Source organism: Balaenoptera physalus (genome assembly GCF_965194825.1).
Source record: "Balaenoptera physalus genome assembly, chromosome: 1".
Classification (NCBI taxonomy): Eukaryota; Metazoa; Chordata; class Mammalia; order Artiodactyla; family Balaenopteridae; genus Balaenoptera; species Balaenoptera physalus.
In genome coordinates, this window is record NC_138882.1 from 30,828,694 (window position 1) to 30,847,154 (window position 18,461).

Genomic DNA, 18,461 nt, shown 5'->3' on the forward strand with positions numbered 1-18,461 from the left:
TGCCAGAGTCCAGCGTCTCCATGAACTCATCCACTTTTGGAGTCTGGCTAATGTACTGCCTCCCAATGAAGCACACAGAGCTCCCTGATGCCAGCAGCACTCTCATCTCCATTCCAAACCTTCTCCATCACCTCAGCTTCTCATCTCTTTATGCCCTCTTAGAAGCTTCTTCTGGAACATCATACCTCTAGGATACAAGTCTAACTTTGTCACTCTCTTCCTTAAAATCTTTCAGTTACCTAGATGGGATTAGCATCTTTAGTAACTTCAGGACATTAACCTTTATATAAAGGATATTAAAAACTTCCAACAGTCTTCTTTCTTAGGCAGAGTGAGCTTTCTAACATGGAACCTGAACCATGGCACTCCAGACCTTAGAAGCATATACCATCCCTTCCAGTCTTCTCAGGATAAAATTCACTCTTCTTAACTGTCACTCATGGCCCTCACCTCCTATCCAGCCTCATATGGCACTGTTCCTTACTTGTTCCACTCACTTCTCAAAGTTCCAGCCACACTGGAATGATTTTAGTTCTTCAAATATTCCATCCTATTTTCTGTACCTAGAATATCTTTCTTTCTCTTCTTGGTCTAATTCTTTCTCACCATATATTTGCTTCAACATCACATCCTCCTGGAATTATTCCTGGACTCCAAATTTGAGTGGATGTTGTAGGTACCTATCTAGAGCACTGTATCCCCTTATCACACTGCACTGTAATGTGCTGACCCATTGTGAGCATACAGTAGAAACCTGTTTCATGAAATAAAGTTTAATATATGTATTTTACTATGCACCTATCATATGTCACTCTCTAGCACTGACATGACAACATCAAGCTTTTACAAGGCACCATTTATATATGTATATATATGTATATATAATATATATTAGCTAATATGTGTGTACATTAAAAAAAGGGTACATATTTGTACACACATATTAGCTAATATTTATATCTATCTATCTATCTATGCAGCTTAGTTAAGCAATATATTTGGCAGATATTTACTCTAAAGCAGAGAGACTTTCTGGGTTATGGTATATGAGTGTATTGGGGTATAGATCACAAGAGCAAGGACCAAACCTCTGCGCACTTCATAAGGAAGAAGGTAATTATTTCAGCCCAAATACCCATACTGATCAAGTGGCTACAGTAAGGGTGGAGAGCCACAGGGCCATTCTCCCTGGAGTCCAGCAGGAGACAGAGTGAAGCTGGAAGGCTAGAGCCAGCCACAATCAATCACCACTGGCCCAGGGAGGCAGAGGGCCAAAGGCAGGCAGAGAAGAAAAGGTGAACAGTGAAGAAACATGCATTTATTGGTGAAAAATAAATCACAGAAAGCATAGGATGTGGTTGGTGGAGGAGTGGGCTAGGTGTGCTTTTTAAAAGTATGTGGTTGATGAAATATGGCCACAGATTCTGAATTGAAGTTTTTTCCGTCAAGAGGTGCTCTTTTCCCCACCGCCTTAATCTGGGCTTTACCAAAGAATGTGGCAGAAATGACACTAGGCAGGTGTCCAGAGCCAGAGCTACAAGAGGACTTGCATTTTCCACTTTACCCCCTTGGAATGCAGCCCTGAAGCCCCCATTTGAGGAGCTGACCTAGCTTTCCGAGGATAAGAGGCAAAGTGAGTGGTCCAAGCCACCAGCAAATAGCCAGAACCAAAGGCTGGGCCTGGTGGCAGTGGAGGGCAGCTCTTCTCAGAACTTCCAGCTTCGGATCCTCCAGCTGAGTGAGTGAGCCCAGGTGAAAACAGCAGAGGAACCTCCAACCAATCCACAGAATCATGGGAATCTCCATGATTTCTCCATGGAAATAATAAATCCTTGTTTTATGTCACTGAAACTTAAAGTGGTTTGTTATGCAGCAATAGTTAACAACAAAGTTGTGTTTTGTGCCCTTTTTCTTCTTGGTGGTAAAGGCCTGAATGGCAAATAAAAAGGAAGAAATTGACAGGAGGGAACATCAAAAACAGGCTGAGTACAGAAGAAATAGTTCCTGAGGAATCTTCTCTTGAATCTTCCTACTTCTACCCTCTGTATTCCCACCCCTCTAGTCATTTCTACCTCCATTCTGGTGGCTAATGGATACTTTTCATTGTTGTTATTTTTAGTTTAATTGAATGTAATGTAATCATCTAAAATAATAGTTCAGTTTAATTTGGTTTAATGTTACAGTGTTCATTGTTCAAGAGAAATTGGCCCAGATTATTCTGTGGGGGTGGTAAAGAAATGGTCAAATGAAATAACTGAAGACTGGGTATAAATGAAAGCAAGACTCATTAGAGACTCCAGGGTCTAGAGAAAGGACTAAAAGAAAGTAGCTACCAATAAGTTATTTGGTGAACCTTTATTATGTGCCCATTGTAAATAGAGCCACTGAAAACATCCTGCTCCAACCAGAAAAGCCAAAACATGTAGGGAAGCAGCATCAGTAAAAATACTGAAAATCAAAACATCACAGCTCACTTTCCTGCAAAGTGTACAAGTTCTCCCCCAGATCTACGCAGGGCTGGCTCCTTCTCTTATGGACTCATTTCAATTGTCACTCCTCAGCGAGGTCTCCCTGACCACCAAGGTAAGGTATCTCCCCATCTCTGTCCCAGGACCCTGTCTCCTGGCCTTCATACCACTTATAATGCTTCTCTGTTTTCTTTCTTCCCTCACTGGAGAGAGCTACATGAGGCTGGGCCCTTATTTGTCTTGTTTGCTGCTGTAGCTCCAGCTCTTTGAAGCGCCTGGCACACAGGACATGCTTAATCAATGTTTACTCACCATAAGTGAATAAAAAACAAAACAAAAAAAATTAATAAAGGGAAACTTCACTAAAATGGATTCAGGAGGCCAGAGGGGGAGCTCTCACTCAATGTCAATACAGATTCCAACAGAAAGAGATGGTATCTTGCATCTCCTGCAGGAAGTGACACTACTATCACCAGCAAGATTTTCTTCTCACAACTCAGCCAATGAGAGATGGTCACAACTCAGACAATGTTTGTTCATAACAACCCCTCCTAACTTCCCCTTCTCCTCTATAAAAGACTTTCCTCTCTTTTGTTTTACCAGACTTGCATGTGGTTTGCCATAGTTGCATGTCCCAAACTACAATTCTTTGCTGCTCAAGAATAAACCTATTTTGCTGGTAAAAAAAAAAAAAATTATCTCTTCTCATGAAATTACTTTTTCCTTCTCCAAACCCAGTTCAGACTGCACTCCCCTGGAAGCTCTCCCTCCTTCGGGCTCCCCCACACTCCCCATTAACTATTTTTATGTGACCAAGCTCCTCCGCAGTTCTGTGTTCACAACTCTGTCTCCCATGCGGGGTAGTAAGCAAGTGTAACTCAGCTTCAATTCAAGCATTAGTAGGTTCTCACCAAGTGAGGAAAGGAAGACTGGTAGAGGGGATAAGAGCCTGGGTTCTACGCCAGTCTGCCTGATTTCAAAACCTGGTTTTGCTACTTGCTAGTTGTTAGGTGAGTTTCTTGACCTTTCTCTGACCCAATTTCCTCATCCTTAAAATGGGAGTAATAATACTTAACAGATAAAATGATTATGAGGACTTAATACATGTAGAGTGCATTGAACAATGCCTGGCCCATAATAAGGATTTTTTTTAATCATCATTAACTTGGAATCTTTATTCTTGATGATTTTGTAATAGGCTTATCCTTAGTTTGGTTAAGCAAACTCTCATTTGGCTATGAGAACTCATTCAAATTTGCTAAAGGAACTATGATGATAAAATTATACAGCAAGTTGGGGAAAATACCCATGAAATAACACAACTTTTTATAAAATTGTCAGGTTTCAATTCCAGTAACCCATAAGACAGGGCTTAAAGCCTGTTCGTAATCACATCATTCCAGAATGAGGAGCTATTGCCAGAAACTTTTTATGGGGTGGGAAAAGGAATAAAAGATGGTCAGTGCTGATAAATACTGGTTTAATGATACAGTGCTCTTCACAGACGGCTACAGAGACTGTAAACTATTATCCAGAAACTTACAACCACACAACACAGACCACTTAGCCAGACCTAAATTAAACTGGCTTCTTGTAACTACCCTGTAAACACTACAGCCCTTCTTCCATCCAAAAATGACCCTAATCTCACATGAAAACAGTTACTGTAGGGGAATCAGAAACCCAGCTTTGTGGCCAAAAGTAAAAACCCAAGGAAAAATAGCAATTCAGTGGTTAGCTGGTGAAGGCAGGAAATCTGGTGCCCTTCACTGCCCTGCTTTGTTCTTCTTACTCTGGCTCTTTTTGTCCCTCTTCTCCAGCCCATCCATGTTAGCTCTCAGCAGGTTTGAACAAGCCATCTGAAACGTATTCACTTCTTTGGAGCTCACCACAGTGCTGATCTTCTTTTTCCCATCAGTAGCTCTTAACAGACACTTGTCTGAGGGCTCAAAGCCCTCCACAGAACCCTTCCTTGGAATGGGTTTAGTTCGACCATCATACTTCTTCAGGGTGATGCACACACTGCCCGACAACCGGCACTTCTGGAAGATCCTGGTCAGCTCCGTCAGGAACTGCTCTCTCTCCAGCAGCACCATCCTGGTGCTGCTGGCTCCACTCTGTCAGCATAAGCCCCAAGCCCCATAACAAGGATTTAAACACAAGTCATTATTTTAAAAATTCTATTGCAAGGAAAACTAATCATCTAAATTATCTGAAACTGAGCAGTAACAACTCTGGCATAAATCTGTGTGGCATGGACAGACTAAAAGAATATAAGGGGAAATAACCAAGTCAAGTGAATGCTGTGGAAATAACAATAATCTCTTTAATGACACAGATAAGACCACTTCCCCTCTGCGCCCATCCCCTCCCCCCTCCCACCATGAGGCAGTTCACACTGGTTGCATTAGGCTCCACGGAGACTATCCACACATCTCAGGTTCTCCATGCCCGAGCATACACGTGACTCCTGCCCACAACAGGGAGATCAAACCCCTCAAGGGCCTCTAGCCTGGCTTCCACCAGAGGAGACGCTTAAAATACCTCCCCATCTCATTGCACAAGATAACCACTTAGAAAAGACTTACTATTTACAAAGTTCTCAAGAGCCACCAAAGACCACGAGCACAAAAAGGAAACAGGGCAGGCCTCGCCTCACTGTCATGGCTGGTGCTGATCACTGCAGGGCGGCCTTGCCCCCTGGACCATCACTGCACACACAGAAAGAAGTCTGTGTCTCCTGCATTGGTGAATGCATTGGTTAGAGGATACGTGTTATAGAGGATAGCAGGGCCTGCCCCCAAGGCTGCTCCCATCCTTGGGGGCTGCTGACCCCAAGCAGCCAAACATCTGGGAGGTATAGGTCATGTACACGAAACCATCCTCATCCTTGTAGTCCCTGTAGATCTCTGCCATGGTCACATTCATACTTCCGAAGCTCCTGTTGTTCACCACCAAGTAAAAGGCTTCAGTGGCCCCTAGGACCATGCGGCTCCTGGGTTGGGGAAGAGGGTGTGTGTGGGAGGGGGGCAGGAAGGGAAAAAGTTAACCTGGAAGGGAATGACCCCTGATCCACAGCCTTTCTTACCTCTGTTTGGCTAGTGTCTGGCCATATCGACCCAAGATGCCCCCACCTCCCCACTCTAGCACAGTCATCCTCAAACTTTAGATTGTTTTGATAGCAGAGCAAGCTGAATCTGTTGGTAATGGTTAGCCCTATCTAACCACCCTCTAACCATACATTAGAGGCACAGTCAGTACACCCCCAGTCTCAGCTAGGAGGGGCTAAATTTATGTTGTGGGTGGGAGAGGAAATAGTTTCACAACGTGGTTAACCAACATTGGATAATCCAAAGCCCTGCCACAAAGGGGAAAATATTTAGAGGTAAAATGCTGTCACTAGGCTTTTAAAATCCTGAAAACAGAGGGCTTTGGACCAGTTTCCAAAGATTACTTTGAAAAATTCTTAGAGAAATTTGAATACAGAAATTAAAACACAGTACCACTAAAATGTTGAAGCAAAAGAAAATATAGCTGGTACATCAACATTGGGAGCTCTCACTTATTTTAGTGTTGTAGCAAGGTACTTGACATCTTTTTAAAATTGGTTACTCATGAGATCATCCTTTTTAAAGGCAGAGTTGAAGAGAAAATGTGAAGCACAAATCCTTCTCCTTGTCTCTCTGCCATATCCCATCTCTCATTGTTCCAAAAAGCCCAGGGCCACACAGCACACACCCCCATGAGCACTTTGTTACCTACCGGATGACACTGAGGAACTGGGTCATGGTCAGCTCCTGTGTGACTAGGAACTTGGTCTTGTCCAGTGACGGCAGGAGCATCTCCCTGGGGTAGCACTCCACTATCACCTGTCAAGAGTTTTGATCTTAATCTCTTCTGAAGAAACGGCCAAAGAATATGCCTCAGTTCTCTACATCTTAGGAACTTGGAATAGAGAGAAGGAGGTCATTGGCTGCGTTATTTTTTTTTTATTTTGAATTTCATTTTATTTTTTTATACAGCAGGTTCTTATTAGTCATCCATTTTATACACATCAATTTATACATGTCAATCCCAGTCTCCCAATTCATCCCACCACCACCAACCCCCCCAACCCTGCCACTTTCCCCCCTTGGTGTCCATACGTTTGTTCTCTACATCTGTGTCTCTATTGCTGCCCGGCTAACCAGTTCATCTGTACCATTTTTCTGGTTCCACATATATGCATTAATATATGATATTTGATTTTCTCTTTCTGACTTACTTCACTCTGTATGACAGTCTCTAGATACATCCAAGTCTCTACAAATGACCCAATTTCGTTCCTTTTATGGCTGTGTAATATTCCATTGTGTATATGTAACACATCATTTTTTTTAAACATCTTTATTGAAGTATAATTGCTTTACAATGGTGTGTTAGTTTCTGATTTATAACAAAGTGAATCAGCTATACATATACATATATCCCCATATCTCCTCCCTCTTGCATCTCCCTCCCACCCTCCTGATCCCACCCCGCTAGGTGGTCACAAAGCACTGAGCTGATCTCCCTGTGCTATGCGGTTGCTTCTGACTAGCTATCTATTGTACATTTGGTAGTATATATAAGTCCATGCCACTCTCTCACTTTGTCCCAGCTTACCCTTCCCACTCCCCATGTCCTCAAGTCCAATCTCTACACCTTCGTCTTTATTCCTGTCTTGCCCCTACGTTCTTCAGAACCATTTTTTTTTTTTTAGATTCCATATATATGTGTTAGCATACGGTATTTGTTTTTCTCTTTCTGACTTACTTCACTCTGTATGACAGACTCTAGGTCCATCTACCTCACTACGAATAACTCAGTTTCATTTCTTTTTATGGCTGAGTAATATTCCATTGTATATAGGAGTCACATCCTCTTTATCCATTCATCTGTCGATGGACACTTAGGTTGCTTCCATGTCTTGGTTATTGTAAATAGAGCTGCAGTGAACATGGAACTGCATGAACATCCAGTGAACTCTTTTTGAATTATGGTTTTCTCAGGATATATGCCCAGTACTGGGATTGCTGGATCGGATGGTAGTTCTATTTTTAGTTTTTTAAGTAACCGCCATAATGTTCTCCATAATGGCTGTATCAATTTACATTCCCACCAACAGTGCAAGCGGGTTCCATTATCTCCACACCCTCTCCAGCATTTATCGTTTGTAGATTTTCTGATGATGGCCATTCTGACTGGTGTGAAGTGATACCTCATTGTAGTTTTGATTTGCATTTCTCTAACGATTAGTGATGTTGAGCATCCGTTCATGTGTTTGTTGGCAATCTGTATACCTTCTTTGCAGAAATGTCTATTTAGGTCTTCTGCCCATTTTTGCATTGCATTGTTTGTTTTTTGATATTAAGCTGCATGAGCTGCTTGTAAATTTTGGAGATTAATCCTTTGTCAGTGGCTTCATTTGCAAATATATTCTCCCATTCTGAGGGTTGTCTTTTGGTCTTGTTTATGGTTTCCTTTGCTGTGCAAAAGCTTTTAAGTTTGATTAGGTCCCACTTGTTTATTTTTGTTTTTATTTCCATTTCTCTAGGAGGTGGGTCAAAAAGGATGTTGCTGTAATTTATGTCATAGAGTGTTCTGCCTATGTTTTCCTCTAAGAGTTTTATAATGTCTGGACTTACATTTAGGTCTTGAATCCATTTTGAGTTTATTTTTGTGTATGGTGTTAAGGAGTGTTCTAATTTCATGCTTTTACATGTAGCTATCCAGTTTTCCCAGCACCACTTATTGAAGAGGCTGTCTTTTCTCCACTGTATATTCTTGCCTCCTTTATTACAAATAAGGTGACCATATGTACGTGGGTTTATCTCTGGGTTCTCTATCCTGTTCCATTGATCTATATTTCTGTTTTTGTGCCAGTATCATACTTCTTGATTACTGTAGCTTTGTAGTATAGTCTGAAGTCAGGGAGCCTGATTCCTCCAGCTCCATTTTTCTTTCTCATGATTGCTTTGGCTATTCGAGGTCTTTTGTGTTTCCATACAAATTCTGAATTTTTTTGTTCTACTTCTGTGAAAAAAGCCATTGGTAGTTTGATAGGGATTGCACTGAATCTGTAGATTGCTTTGGGTAGTATAGTCATTTTCACAATGTTGAGTCTTCCATTCCAAGAACATGGTATATCTCTCCATTTGTTTGTATCATCTTTAATTTCTTTCATCAGTGTTTTATAGTTTTCTGCATACAGGTCTTTTGTCTCCTTAGGTAGGTTCATCTCCTACAGAGATAAACCTAGGTTTTGTCTCCTAGGTATTTTATTCTTTTTGTTGCAATGGTAAATGGGAGTGTTTCCTTAATTTCTCTTTCAGATTTTTCATCATTAGTGTATAGGAATGCAAGAGACTTCTGTGCATTAATTTTGTATCCTGCAACTTTGCCAAATTCATTGATTAGCTCTAGTAGTTTTCTGGTAACATCTTTAGGATTCTCTATGTATAGTATCATGTCATCTGCAAACAGTGACAGCTTTACTTCTTCTTTTCCAGTTTGTATTCCTTTTATTTCTTTTTCTTCTCTGATTGCTGTGGCTAGGACTTCCAAAACTATGTTGAATAATAGTGGTGAGAGTGGGCAACCTTGTCTTGCTTCTGGTCTTAGTGGAAATGGTTAAATTTCTCACCCTTGAGGATGGTGTTGGCTGTGGGTTTGTCATATATGGCCTTTATTACATTGAGGTAAGTTCCCTCTATGCCTATTTTCTGGAGGGTTTTTATCATAAATGGGTGTTGAATTTTGTCAAAAGCTTTTTCTGCATCTATTGAGATGATCATATGGTTTTTATCCTTCAATTTGATAATATGGTGTATCACATTGATCGATTTGCGTATATTGAAGAATCCTTGCATTCCTGGGATAAACCCCACTTGATCGTGTTGTATGATCCTTTTAATGTGCTGTTGGATTCTGTTTGCTAGTATTTTGTTGAGGATTCTTGCATCTATGTTCATCAGTGATATTGGCGTGTATGTTCTTTCTTTGTGACATTTTTGTCTGGTTTTGGTATCAGGGTGATGGTGGCCTCGTGTAATGAGTTTGGAGTGGTCTTCCCTCTGCTATATTTTGGAAGAGTTTGAAAAGGATAGGTGTTAGCTCTTCTCTAAATGTTTGATAGAATTCGCCTGTGAAGCCATCCTATCCTGGGCTTTTGTTTGTTGGAAGATTTTTAATCACAGTCTCAATCTCAGTACTTGTGATTGGTCTGTTTATATTTTCTATTTCTTCCTGGTTCAGTCTTGGAAGGTTGTGCTTTTCTAAGAATTTGTCCATTTCTTCCAGGTTGTTCATTTTATTGGTATATAGTTGCTTGTAGCAATCTCTCATGATCCTTTGTATTTTTTTTTTTATATATACAGCAGGTTCTCATTAGTCATCAATTTTATACACATCAGTGTATACATGTCAATCCCAATCGCCCAATTCATCACAACACCACCCTCACCACCCACCCCCGGGGCTTTCCCCCTTTGGTGTCCATACATTTGTTCTCTACATCTGTGTCTCAATTTCTGCCCTGCAAACCGGTTCATCTGTACCATTTTTCTAGGTTCCACATATATGCGTTAATATACGATATTTGTTTTTCTCTTTCTGACTTACTTCACTGTATGACAGTCTCTAGATCCACCCACATCTCAACAAATGAACCAATTTCATTCCTTTTTATGGCTGAGTAATATTCCATTGTATATATGTACCACATCTTCTTTATCCATTCGTCTGTCGATGGGCATTAAAGTTGCTTCTATTACCTGGTTGTTGTAAATAGTGCTGCAATGAACATTGGGGTGCATGTGTCTTTTTGAATTATGGTTTTCTCTGGGCATATGCCCAGTAGGGGGATTGCTGGATCATATGGTAATTCTATTTTTAGTTTTTTAAGGAACCTCCATGCTGTTCTCCATAGTGGCTGTATCAATTTACATTCCCACCAACAGAGCAAGAGGGTTCCCTTTTCTCCACACTCTCTCCAGCATTTGTTGTTTGTAGATTTTCTGATGATGCCCACTCTAACTGGTGTGAGGTGATACCTCATTGTAGTTTTGATTTACATTTCTCTAATGATTAGTGATGTTGAGCAGCTTTTCACGTGCTTCTTGGCCATCTGTATGTCTTCTTTGGAGAAATATCTATTTAGGTCTTCTGCCCATTTTTGGATTGAGTTGTTTGATTTTTAATATTGAGCTGCATGAGATGTTTATATATTTTGGAGATTAATCCTTTGTCCACTGATGCATTTGCAAATATTTTCTCCCATTCTGAGGGTTGTCTTTTTGCCTTGTTTGTAGTTTCCTTTGCTTTGCAAAAGCTTTTAAGTTTCATTAGGTCCCATTTGTTTATTTTTGTCTTTATTTCCATTACTGTAGGAGGTGGATCAAAAAAGATCTTGCTGTGATTTATGTCAAAGAGTGTTCTTTCTATGTTTTCCTCTAAGAGTTTTATAGAGTCTGGTCTTACATTTAGGTCTCTAATCCATTTTGAGTTTATTTTTATGTATGGCATTAGGGATTGTTCTAATTTCATTCTTTTACATGTAGCTGTCCAGTTTTCCCAGCACCACTTATTGAAGAGATTATCTTTTCTCCATTGTATATGCTTGCCTCCTTTGTCATAGATAGTTGATCATAGGTGCATAGGTTTATCTCTGGGCTTTCTATCTTGTTCCATTGATCTATGTTTCTGTTTTTGTGCCAGTACCATATTGTCTTGGTTACTGTAGCTTTGTAGTAGAGTCTGAAGTCAGGGAGTCTGATTCCTCCAGTTCCGTTTTTTTCCCTCAAGACTGCTTTGGCTATTTGGGGTCTTTTGTGTCTCCATAAAAATTTTAAGATTTTTTGTTCTAGTTATGTAAAAAATGTCATTGGTAATTTGATAGGGATTGCACTGGATCTGTAGATTGCTTTGGGTAGTATAGCCATTTTCTCAATATTGATTCTTCCAATTCAAGAATGTCAGTCGCTGTTAGACTGAGGAACAGGTCCTGAGAGCAGGTGAGGGGATTAAGAAGAGATGGGGTCAGGAGGGTGGTGTATAAGCACACACACCTTTATTTCCCATCAAAACTCTTTTTATAGATTGCAATAGACAATATATGTTTTTGTTAAAATCACAAGACAGAATCATCTGACAGTATTTCCTTAATGTTGAAGTTATAGTACAAAACATTCTGCGAACCAGAATATTAACATGCGTGAGAACAGACTGTGATTACCAAAATATGCCAAAGACAAACTATAGTTAGAGAAACCGCAAGCAACCCCACGGGCCAAGACTCATATCTTCTCTAATAACTCTTTCAGGTCCTGTCAGGAATTAAGCAGGACTTTGCCATGCTTTAAGCTGCAAGGACTGTGTCATCTTGCAGCTGGCTCCCGACACAAGAACATGGTATGTCTCTCCGTCTGTTGGTATCATCTTTAAATTCTTTCATCAGTGTCTTATAGTTTTCTGCATACAGGTTTTTTGTCTCCTTAGGTAGGTTTATTCCTAGGTATTTTATTCTTTTTGTTGCAATGGTAAATGGGAGTTTTTCCTTAATTTCTCTTTCAGATTTTTCATCATTAGTGTATAGGAATGCAAGAGATTTCTGTGCATTAATTTTGTATCCTGCAACTTTACCAAATTCATTGATTAGCTCTGGTAGTTTTCTGGTGGCATCTTTAGGATTCTCTATGTATAGTATCATGTCATCTGCAAACAGTGACAGTTTCACTTTTTCTGTTCCAATTTGTATTCCTTTTATTTCTTTTTCTTCTCTGAATGCTGTGGCTAGGACTTCCAAAACTATGTTGAATAATAGTGGTGAGAGTGGACATCCTAGTCTTCTTCCTGATCTTAGAGGAAATGCTTTCAGTTTTTCTCCATTGAGAATGATGTTTGCTGTTGGTTTGTCATATATGGCCTTTATTATGTTGAGGTAGGTTCCCTCTATGCCCACTTTCTGGAGAGTTTTTATCATAAATGGGTATTGACTTTTGTCAGAAGCATTTTCTGCATCTACTGAGATGATCATATGGATTTTATTCTTCAATTTGTTAATATGGTGTATCACATTGATTGATTTGCATATATTGAAGAATCCTTGCATCCCTGGGATAAATCCCACTTGATCATGGTGTATGATCCTTTTAATGTGTTGTTGGATTCTGTTGGCTAGTATTTTGTTGAGGGTTTTTGCATCTATATTCATCAATGATATTGGTCTGTAATTTTCTTTTTTGTAGTATCTTTGTCTGGTTTTGGTATCAAGGTGATGGTGGCCTCATAGAATGAGTTTGGGAGTGTTCCTTCCTCTGTAATTTTGTGGAAGAGTTTGAGAAGGATGGGTGTTAGCTCTTCTCTAAATGTTTGATAGAATTCATCTGTGAAGCCATCTGGTCCTGGACTTTTGTTTGTTGGAAGATTTTTAATCACAATTTCAATTTCATTAATTGTGATTTGTCTGTTCATATTATCTATTTCTTCCTGGTTCAGTCCTGGAAGGTTATACCTTTCTAAGAATTTGTCCATTTCTTCCAGGTTGTCCATTTTATTGGCATAGAGTTGCATGTAGTAGTCTCTTAGGATGCCTTGTAGTTCCGCAGTGTCTGTGGTAACTTCATTTTCATTTCTAATTTTATTGATTTGAGTCCTCTCTCTTCTTCTTGATGAGTCTGGCTAATGGTTTATCAATTTTGTTTATCTTCTCAAAGAACCAGTTTTTAGTTTTATTGATCTTTGCTATTGTTTTCTTTGTTTCTATTTATTTCTGCTCTGATCTTTATGATTTCTTTCCTTCTGCTAACTTTGGGTTTTGTTTGTTTTTATTTCTCTAGTTCCTTTAGGTGTAAGGTTAGATTGTTTATTTGAGATTTTTCTTGTTTCTTGAGGTAGGCTTGTATAGCTGTAAACTTCCTTCTTAGAACTGCTTTTGCTGCATCCCATAGGTTTTGGATCATCGTGTTTTCATTGTCATTTGTCTCTAGCTATTTTTTTATTTCCTTTTTGATTTCTTCAGTGATCTCTTGGTTATTTAGTTATGTATTGTTTAGCCTCCATGTCTTTGTGTTCTTTACGTTTTTTTCCCTGTAATTCATTTCTAATCTCACAGCATTGTGGTCAGAAAAGATGCTTGATATGATTTCAATTTTCTTAAATTTACTGAGGCTTGATTTGTGACCCAAGATGTGTTCTATCCTGTAGAATGTTCCGTGAGCACTTGAGAAGAAAGTGTAATCTGCTGTTTTTGGATGGAATGTCCTATAAATATCAATTAAATCTATCTGGTCTATTGTGTCATTTAAAGATTCTGTTTCCTTATTTATTTTCATTTTGGATGATCTGTCCATTGGTGTAAGTGAGCTGTTAAAGTCCCCCACTCTCACTGTGTTACTGTTGATTTCCTCTTTTATAGTTGTTAGCATTTGTCTAATGTATTGAGGTGCTCCTATGTTGGGTGCATATATATTTATAATTGTTATATCTTCTTCCTGGATTGATCCCTTGATCATTATGTAGTGTCCTTCCTTGTCTCTTGTAACAGTCTTTATTTTAAAGTCTATTTTATCTGATATGAGTATTGCTACTCCAGCTTTCTTTTGATTACCATTTGCATGTAATATCTTTTTCCATCTCATCACTTTCAGTCTGTATGTGTCCCTAGGTCTGAAGTGGGTGTCTTGTAGACAGCATATATAAGGGTCCTGTTTTTGTATCCATTCAACAAGCCCATGTCTTTTGGTTGGAGCATTTAATCCATTCACGTTTAAGGTAATTATCGATATGTATGTTCCTATTACCATTTTCTTAATTGTTTTGAGTTTGTTTTTGTAGGTCCTTTTCTTCTCTTGTGTTTCATACTTAGAGAAGTTCCTTTAGCATTTGTTGTAGAGCTGGTTTGGTGGTGCTGAATTCACTTAGCTTTTGCTGGTCTATAAAGCTTTTGATTTCTCCATCAAATCTGAATGAGATCCTTGCTGGGTAGAGTAATCTTGGTTGTAGGTTCTTCCCATTCATTGCATTAAGTATATCATGCCACTTCCTTCTGGCTTGTAGAGTTTCTGCTGAGAAATCAGCTGTTACCCTTATGGAAGTTCCCTTGTATGTTGTCATTTTTCCCTTGCTGCTTTTAATATTTTTTCTTTGTATTTAATTTTTGATAATTTGATTAATATGTGTCTTCGTGTGTTTCTCCTTGGATTTATCCTATATGCGCTCTCTGCGCTTCCTGGACTTGATTGACTCTTTCCTTTCCCATATTAGGGAAGTTTTCAACTATAATCTCTTCAAATATTTTCTCCGTCCCTTTCTTTTTCTCTTCTTCTACTGGGACCCTTATAATTAGAAAGTTGGTTTGTTTAATGTTGTCCCAGAGGTCTCTGTGACTGTCCTCAATCCTTTTCATTTTTTTTCTTTATTCTGCTAGGCAGCAGTTATTTCCACTATTTTATCTTTCAGGTCACTTATCCATTCTTCTGCCTCATTTATTCTGCTATTGATTCCTTCTAGAGAATTTTTAATTTCATTTATTGTGTTGTTCATTATTTTTGTTTGCTGTTTAGTTCTTCTAGGTCCTTGTTAAACATTTCTTGTATTTTCTCCATTCTATTTCCAAGATTTTGGATCATCTTTACTATCATTACTCTGAATTCGTTTTCAGGTAGACTGCCTATTTCCTCTCCATTTGTTTGGTCTGCTGGGTTTTACCTTGCTCCTTCATCTCCTGTGTGTTTCTCTTTCTTCTCACTTTGCTTAACTTACTCTGTTTCACGTCTCTTTTTCGCAGGCTGCAGGTTCGTAGTTACCATTGTTTTTGCTGTATGCCCCTAGTGTTTAAGGTTGGTTCAGTGGGTTGTGTAGGCTTCCTGGTGGAGGGGACTAGCGCCTGTGTTGGGTAAGGCTGGATCTTGTCTTTCTGGTGGGCAGGATGGCGTCCAGTGGTGTGTATTGTGGTGTCTGTGATCTTATTATGATTTTAGGCAGCCTTTCTTCTAATGGAAGGGGTTGTGTTCCTGTCTTGCTAGCTGTTTGGCATAGGGTGTCCAGCACTGTAGCTTGCTGGTCATCGAGTGGAACTAGGTCTTAGCATTGAGATGGAGATCTCTGGGAGAGCTTTCGCCATTTGATATTACTTAGAGCCAGGAAGTCTCTGCTGGACCAATGTCCTGAACTAGGCTCTCCCACCTCAGAGGCACAGGCCTGACACCCGGCCAGAGCACCAAGACCTTGTCAGCCACACAGCTCAGAAGAAAAGGGAGAAAAAGAGAAAGAAAGAAAGAAAAATAATAAAGTAAAAATAGTTATTAAAATAAAAACAAAAAATAATTATTAAAAAAATTTTAAAGTAATAAATAAGAGAAAGAAAGAAGAGAGCAACCAAACAAAAAGACAAATCCACCGAGGAGACCTTCAAGATGGCGGAGGAGCAAGACGTGGAGATCACCTTTCTCCCTACAAACACATCAGAAATACACCTACATGTGGAACAACTCCTACAGAACACCTATTAAATGCTGGCAGAAGACCTCAGACTTCCCCAAAGGCAAGAAACTCCCCATGTACCTGGGTAGGGCAAAAGAAAAAAGTAAAAACAGAGGAAAAACAATAGGGAGAGGACCTGAACCTCTGAGAGGGAGCTGTGAAGGAGAACAAGTTTCCACACACTAGGAAGCCCCTTCACTGGCGGAGACAGGGGGTGGTGGGGTGGAAGCTTCAGAGCCATGGAGGAGAGCGCATCAACAGTGGTGCAGAGGGCAGAGCAGAGAGATTCCCGCACAGAGGATCACTGCCGATCAGCACTTACTAGCCCAAGAGGTTTGTCTGCTCACCCGCCAGGGCATGTGGGGGCTGGGAGCTGAATCTTGGGCTTTGGAGGTCAGATCCAAGGGAGAGGACTGGGGTTGGCTGTGTGAACACAGCCTGAAGGGGATTAGTGAGCCACAGCTAACCGGGAGGGAGTCCAGAAAAAAGTCTGGAACTGCCTAAGAGGCAAGAGACCATTGTTTTGGGGTGCACGAGGAGAGGGGATTCAGAGCACTGCCTAAATGAGCTCCAGAGATGGGTGCGAGCCACGGCTATCAGTGTGGACACCAGCGAAGGGCATTAGATGCTAAGGTTGCTTCTGCAGCCACCAAGAAGCCTATGTGCAAGCACAGGTCACTATCCACACCTCCCCTCCTGGGAGCCTGTGCAGCCTGCCACTGCCAGAGGCCCGTGATCCAGGGACAACTTCCCCAGGAAAACACATGGCGTGCCTCAGGCTGTTCCAATGTCATGTTGGTCTCTGCCACCTCAGGCTTGCCCTGCATTCTGCACCCCTCCCTCCCCCCCGCCTGAGTGTGCCAGAGCCCCCTAATCAGCTGCTACTTTAACCCCGTACTGTCTGAAGAAGGAACAGACGCCCTCAGGTGACCTGCATGCAGAGGCAGGGCCATATCCAAAGCTGAACCCCAGGAGCTCTGCAAACAAATAAGAGAAAGAGAAATTTCTCCCAGCAGCCTCAGGATCAGTAGATTAAATCTCCACAATGAACTTGATGTACGCAGCATCTCTGGAATACCTGAATATACAATGAATCTTCCCAAAATTGAGTCAGTGGACTTTGGGAAAAACTGTAGACTTAGGGTTTGCTTTCGGTATCTAATTTGTTTCTGGTTTTATGTTTATCTTAGCTTAGTATTTAGAGTTTATTATTATTGATAGATTTGTTTATTGATTTGGTTGTTCTCCCCATTTTTTATATATAGATACATATATATTTTCTTTTTGTGTGTGTGAGTGTGTGTATGTATGCTTCTTTGTGTGATTTTGTCTATATAGCTTTGCTTTTACCACTTGTCCTAGGGTTCTGTCTGTCCGAATTTTGTTTTTTTTAATATAGTGTTTAGCGCTTGATATCGTTGGTGGTTTTCTTTCTGGTGTGGTTGCTCTCTTCTTTCTTTCTGTCTAAAAAAGTTTTTTATATTTCTTATTTTAATAACTTCATTTTACATTATTTTAGTTTTTGCTTTCCTTCTTTCTTTTTTTGTCCCTTTTCTTCTGAGCTGGGTGGCTGACAGGGTCTTCATGCTCCAGCCTGGTGTCAGGCTTCTGCCTCTGAGGTGGGAGAGCCGAGTTCAGGACATTTGTCCAGCAGAGTCCTCCCAACTCCATGTAATATCAAATGGCGAAAGCTCACCCAGAGACTGCCATCTCAATGCTAAGCCCCAATACCACTCAATGACCATCAAGTTACAGTGCTGGAAACCCTATGCCAAAAAACTAGAAAGACAGGAATACAACTCCACTCATTAGCAGAGAGGCTGCGTAAAATCATCCTAAGTTCACAGACACCCCAAAACACACCGCTGGATGTGGCCCAGCCCACCAGAAAGACAGGACCCAGCCCCACCTACCAGAACACAGTCACCACTCCCCTCCACCAGGAAGCCTACACAACCCACTGAATCAACCTTAGCCACTAGGGGCAGACACCAAAAACAATGCGAACTACAAACTGTAGCCTGTGAAAAGGAAACCCCAAATACAGTAAGTTAAGCAAAATGAGAAGACAGAGAAACATACAGCAGATGAAGGACCAAGGTAAAAACGCACCAGACCAAACAAAAGAAGAGGAAATAGGCAGTCAACCTGAAAAAGAATTCAAAGTAATGAGAGTAAACATGATTCAAAATCTTGGAAATAGAATGGAGAAAATACAAAAAAAGTTTAACAGGGACATAGAAGAACTAAAGAGCAAACAAATAACGATGTACAACACAATAAATGAAATTAAAAATTCTCTAGAAGGAATCAATAGCAGAATAACTGAGGCAGAAGAACGGATAAGTGACCTGGAAGAAAAAATATTGGAAATAACTACCGCAGAGCAGAACAAAGAATAAAGAATGAAAAGAATTGAGGACTGTCTCAGAGACCTCTGGGACAACATTAAATGCACCAACATTCGAATTATAAGGGTCCCAGAAGAAGAGA

At 40.3% G+C, this 18,461-nt stretch overlaps 1 protein-coding gene and 1 pseudogene across 2 annotated transcripts in view; both read right to left on the minus strand.

Annotated features, from left to right (window-relative positions):
- Positions 1 to 3,263: 3,263 nt before the first annotated feature.
- On the minus strand, positions 3,264 to 4,872 carry LOC309665106 (signal recognition particle 14 kDa protein pseudogene; annotated as a pseudogene). The gene has a single exon. The product of its transcript is annotated as a signal recognition particle 14 kDa protein pseudogene (transcript).
- A 194-nt stretch (positions 4,873 to 5,066) lies between these two features.
- The window catches only part of MAP1LC3C (microtubule associated protein 1 light chain 3 gamma), a 28,805-nt gene continuing 15,410 nt past the window's right edge, over positions 5,067 to 18,461 (minus strand). Inside the window, exons 3-4 of the mRNA XM_082471352.1 lie at positions 6,231 to 6,337; positions 5,067 to 5,463 (exon numbers count right to left, since the gene is read on the minus strand). Of these exons, the coding sequence (XP_082327478.1) occupies positions 5,244 to 5,463; positions 6,231 to 6,337 (327 nt within the window). The 3' untranslated portion in view covers positions 5,067 to 5,243. The remainder of the gene's footprint in view (positions 5,464 to 6,230; positions 6,338 to 18,461) is intronic.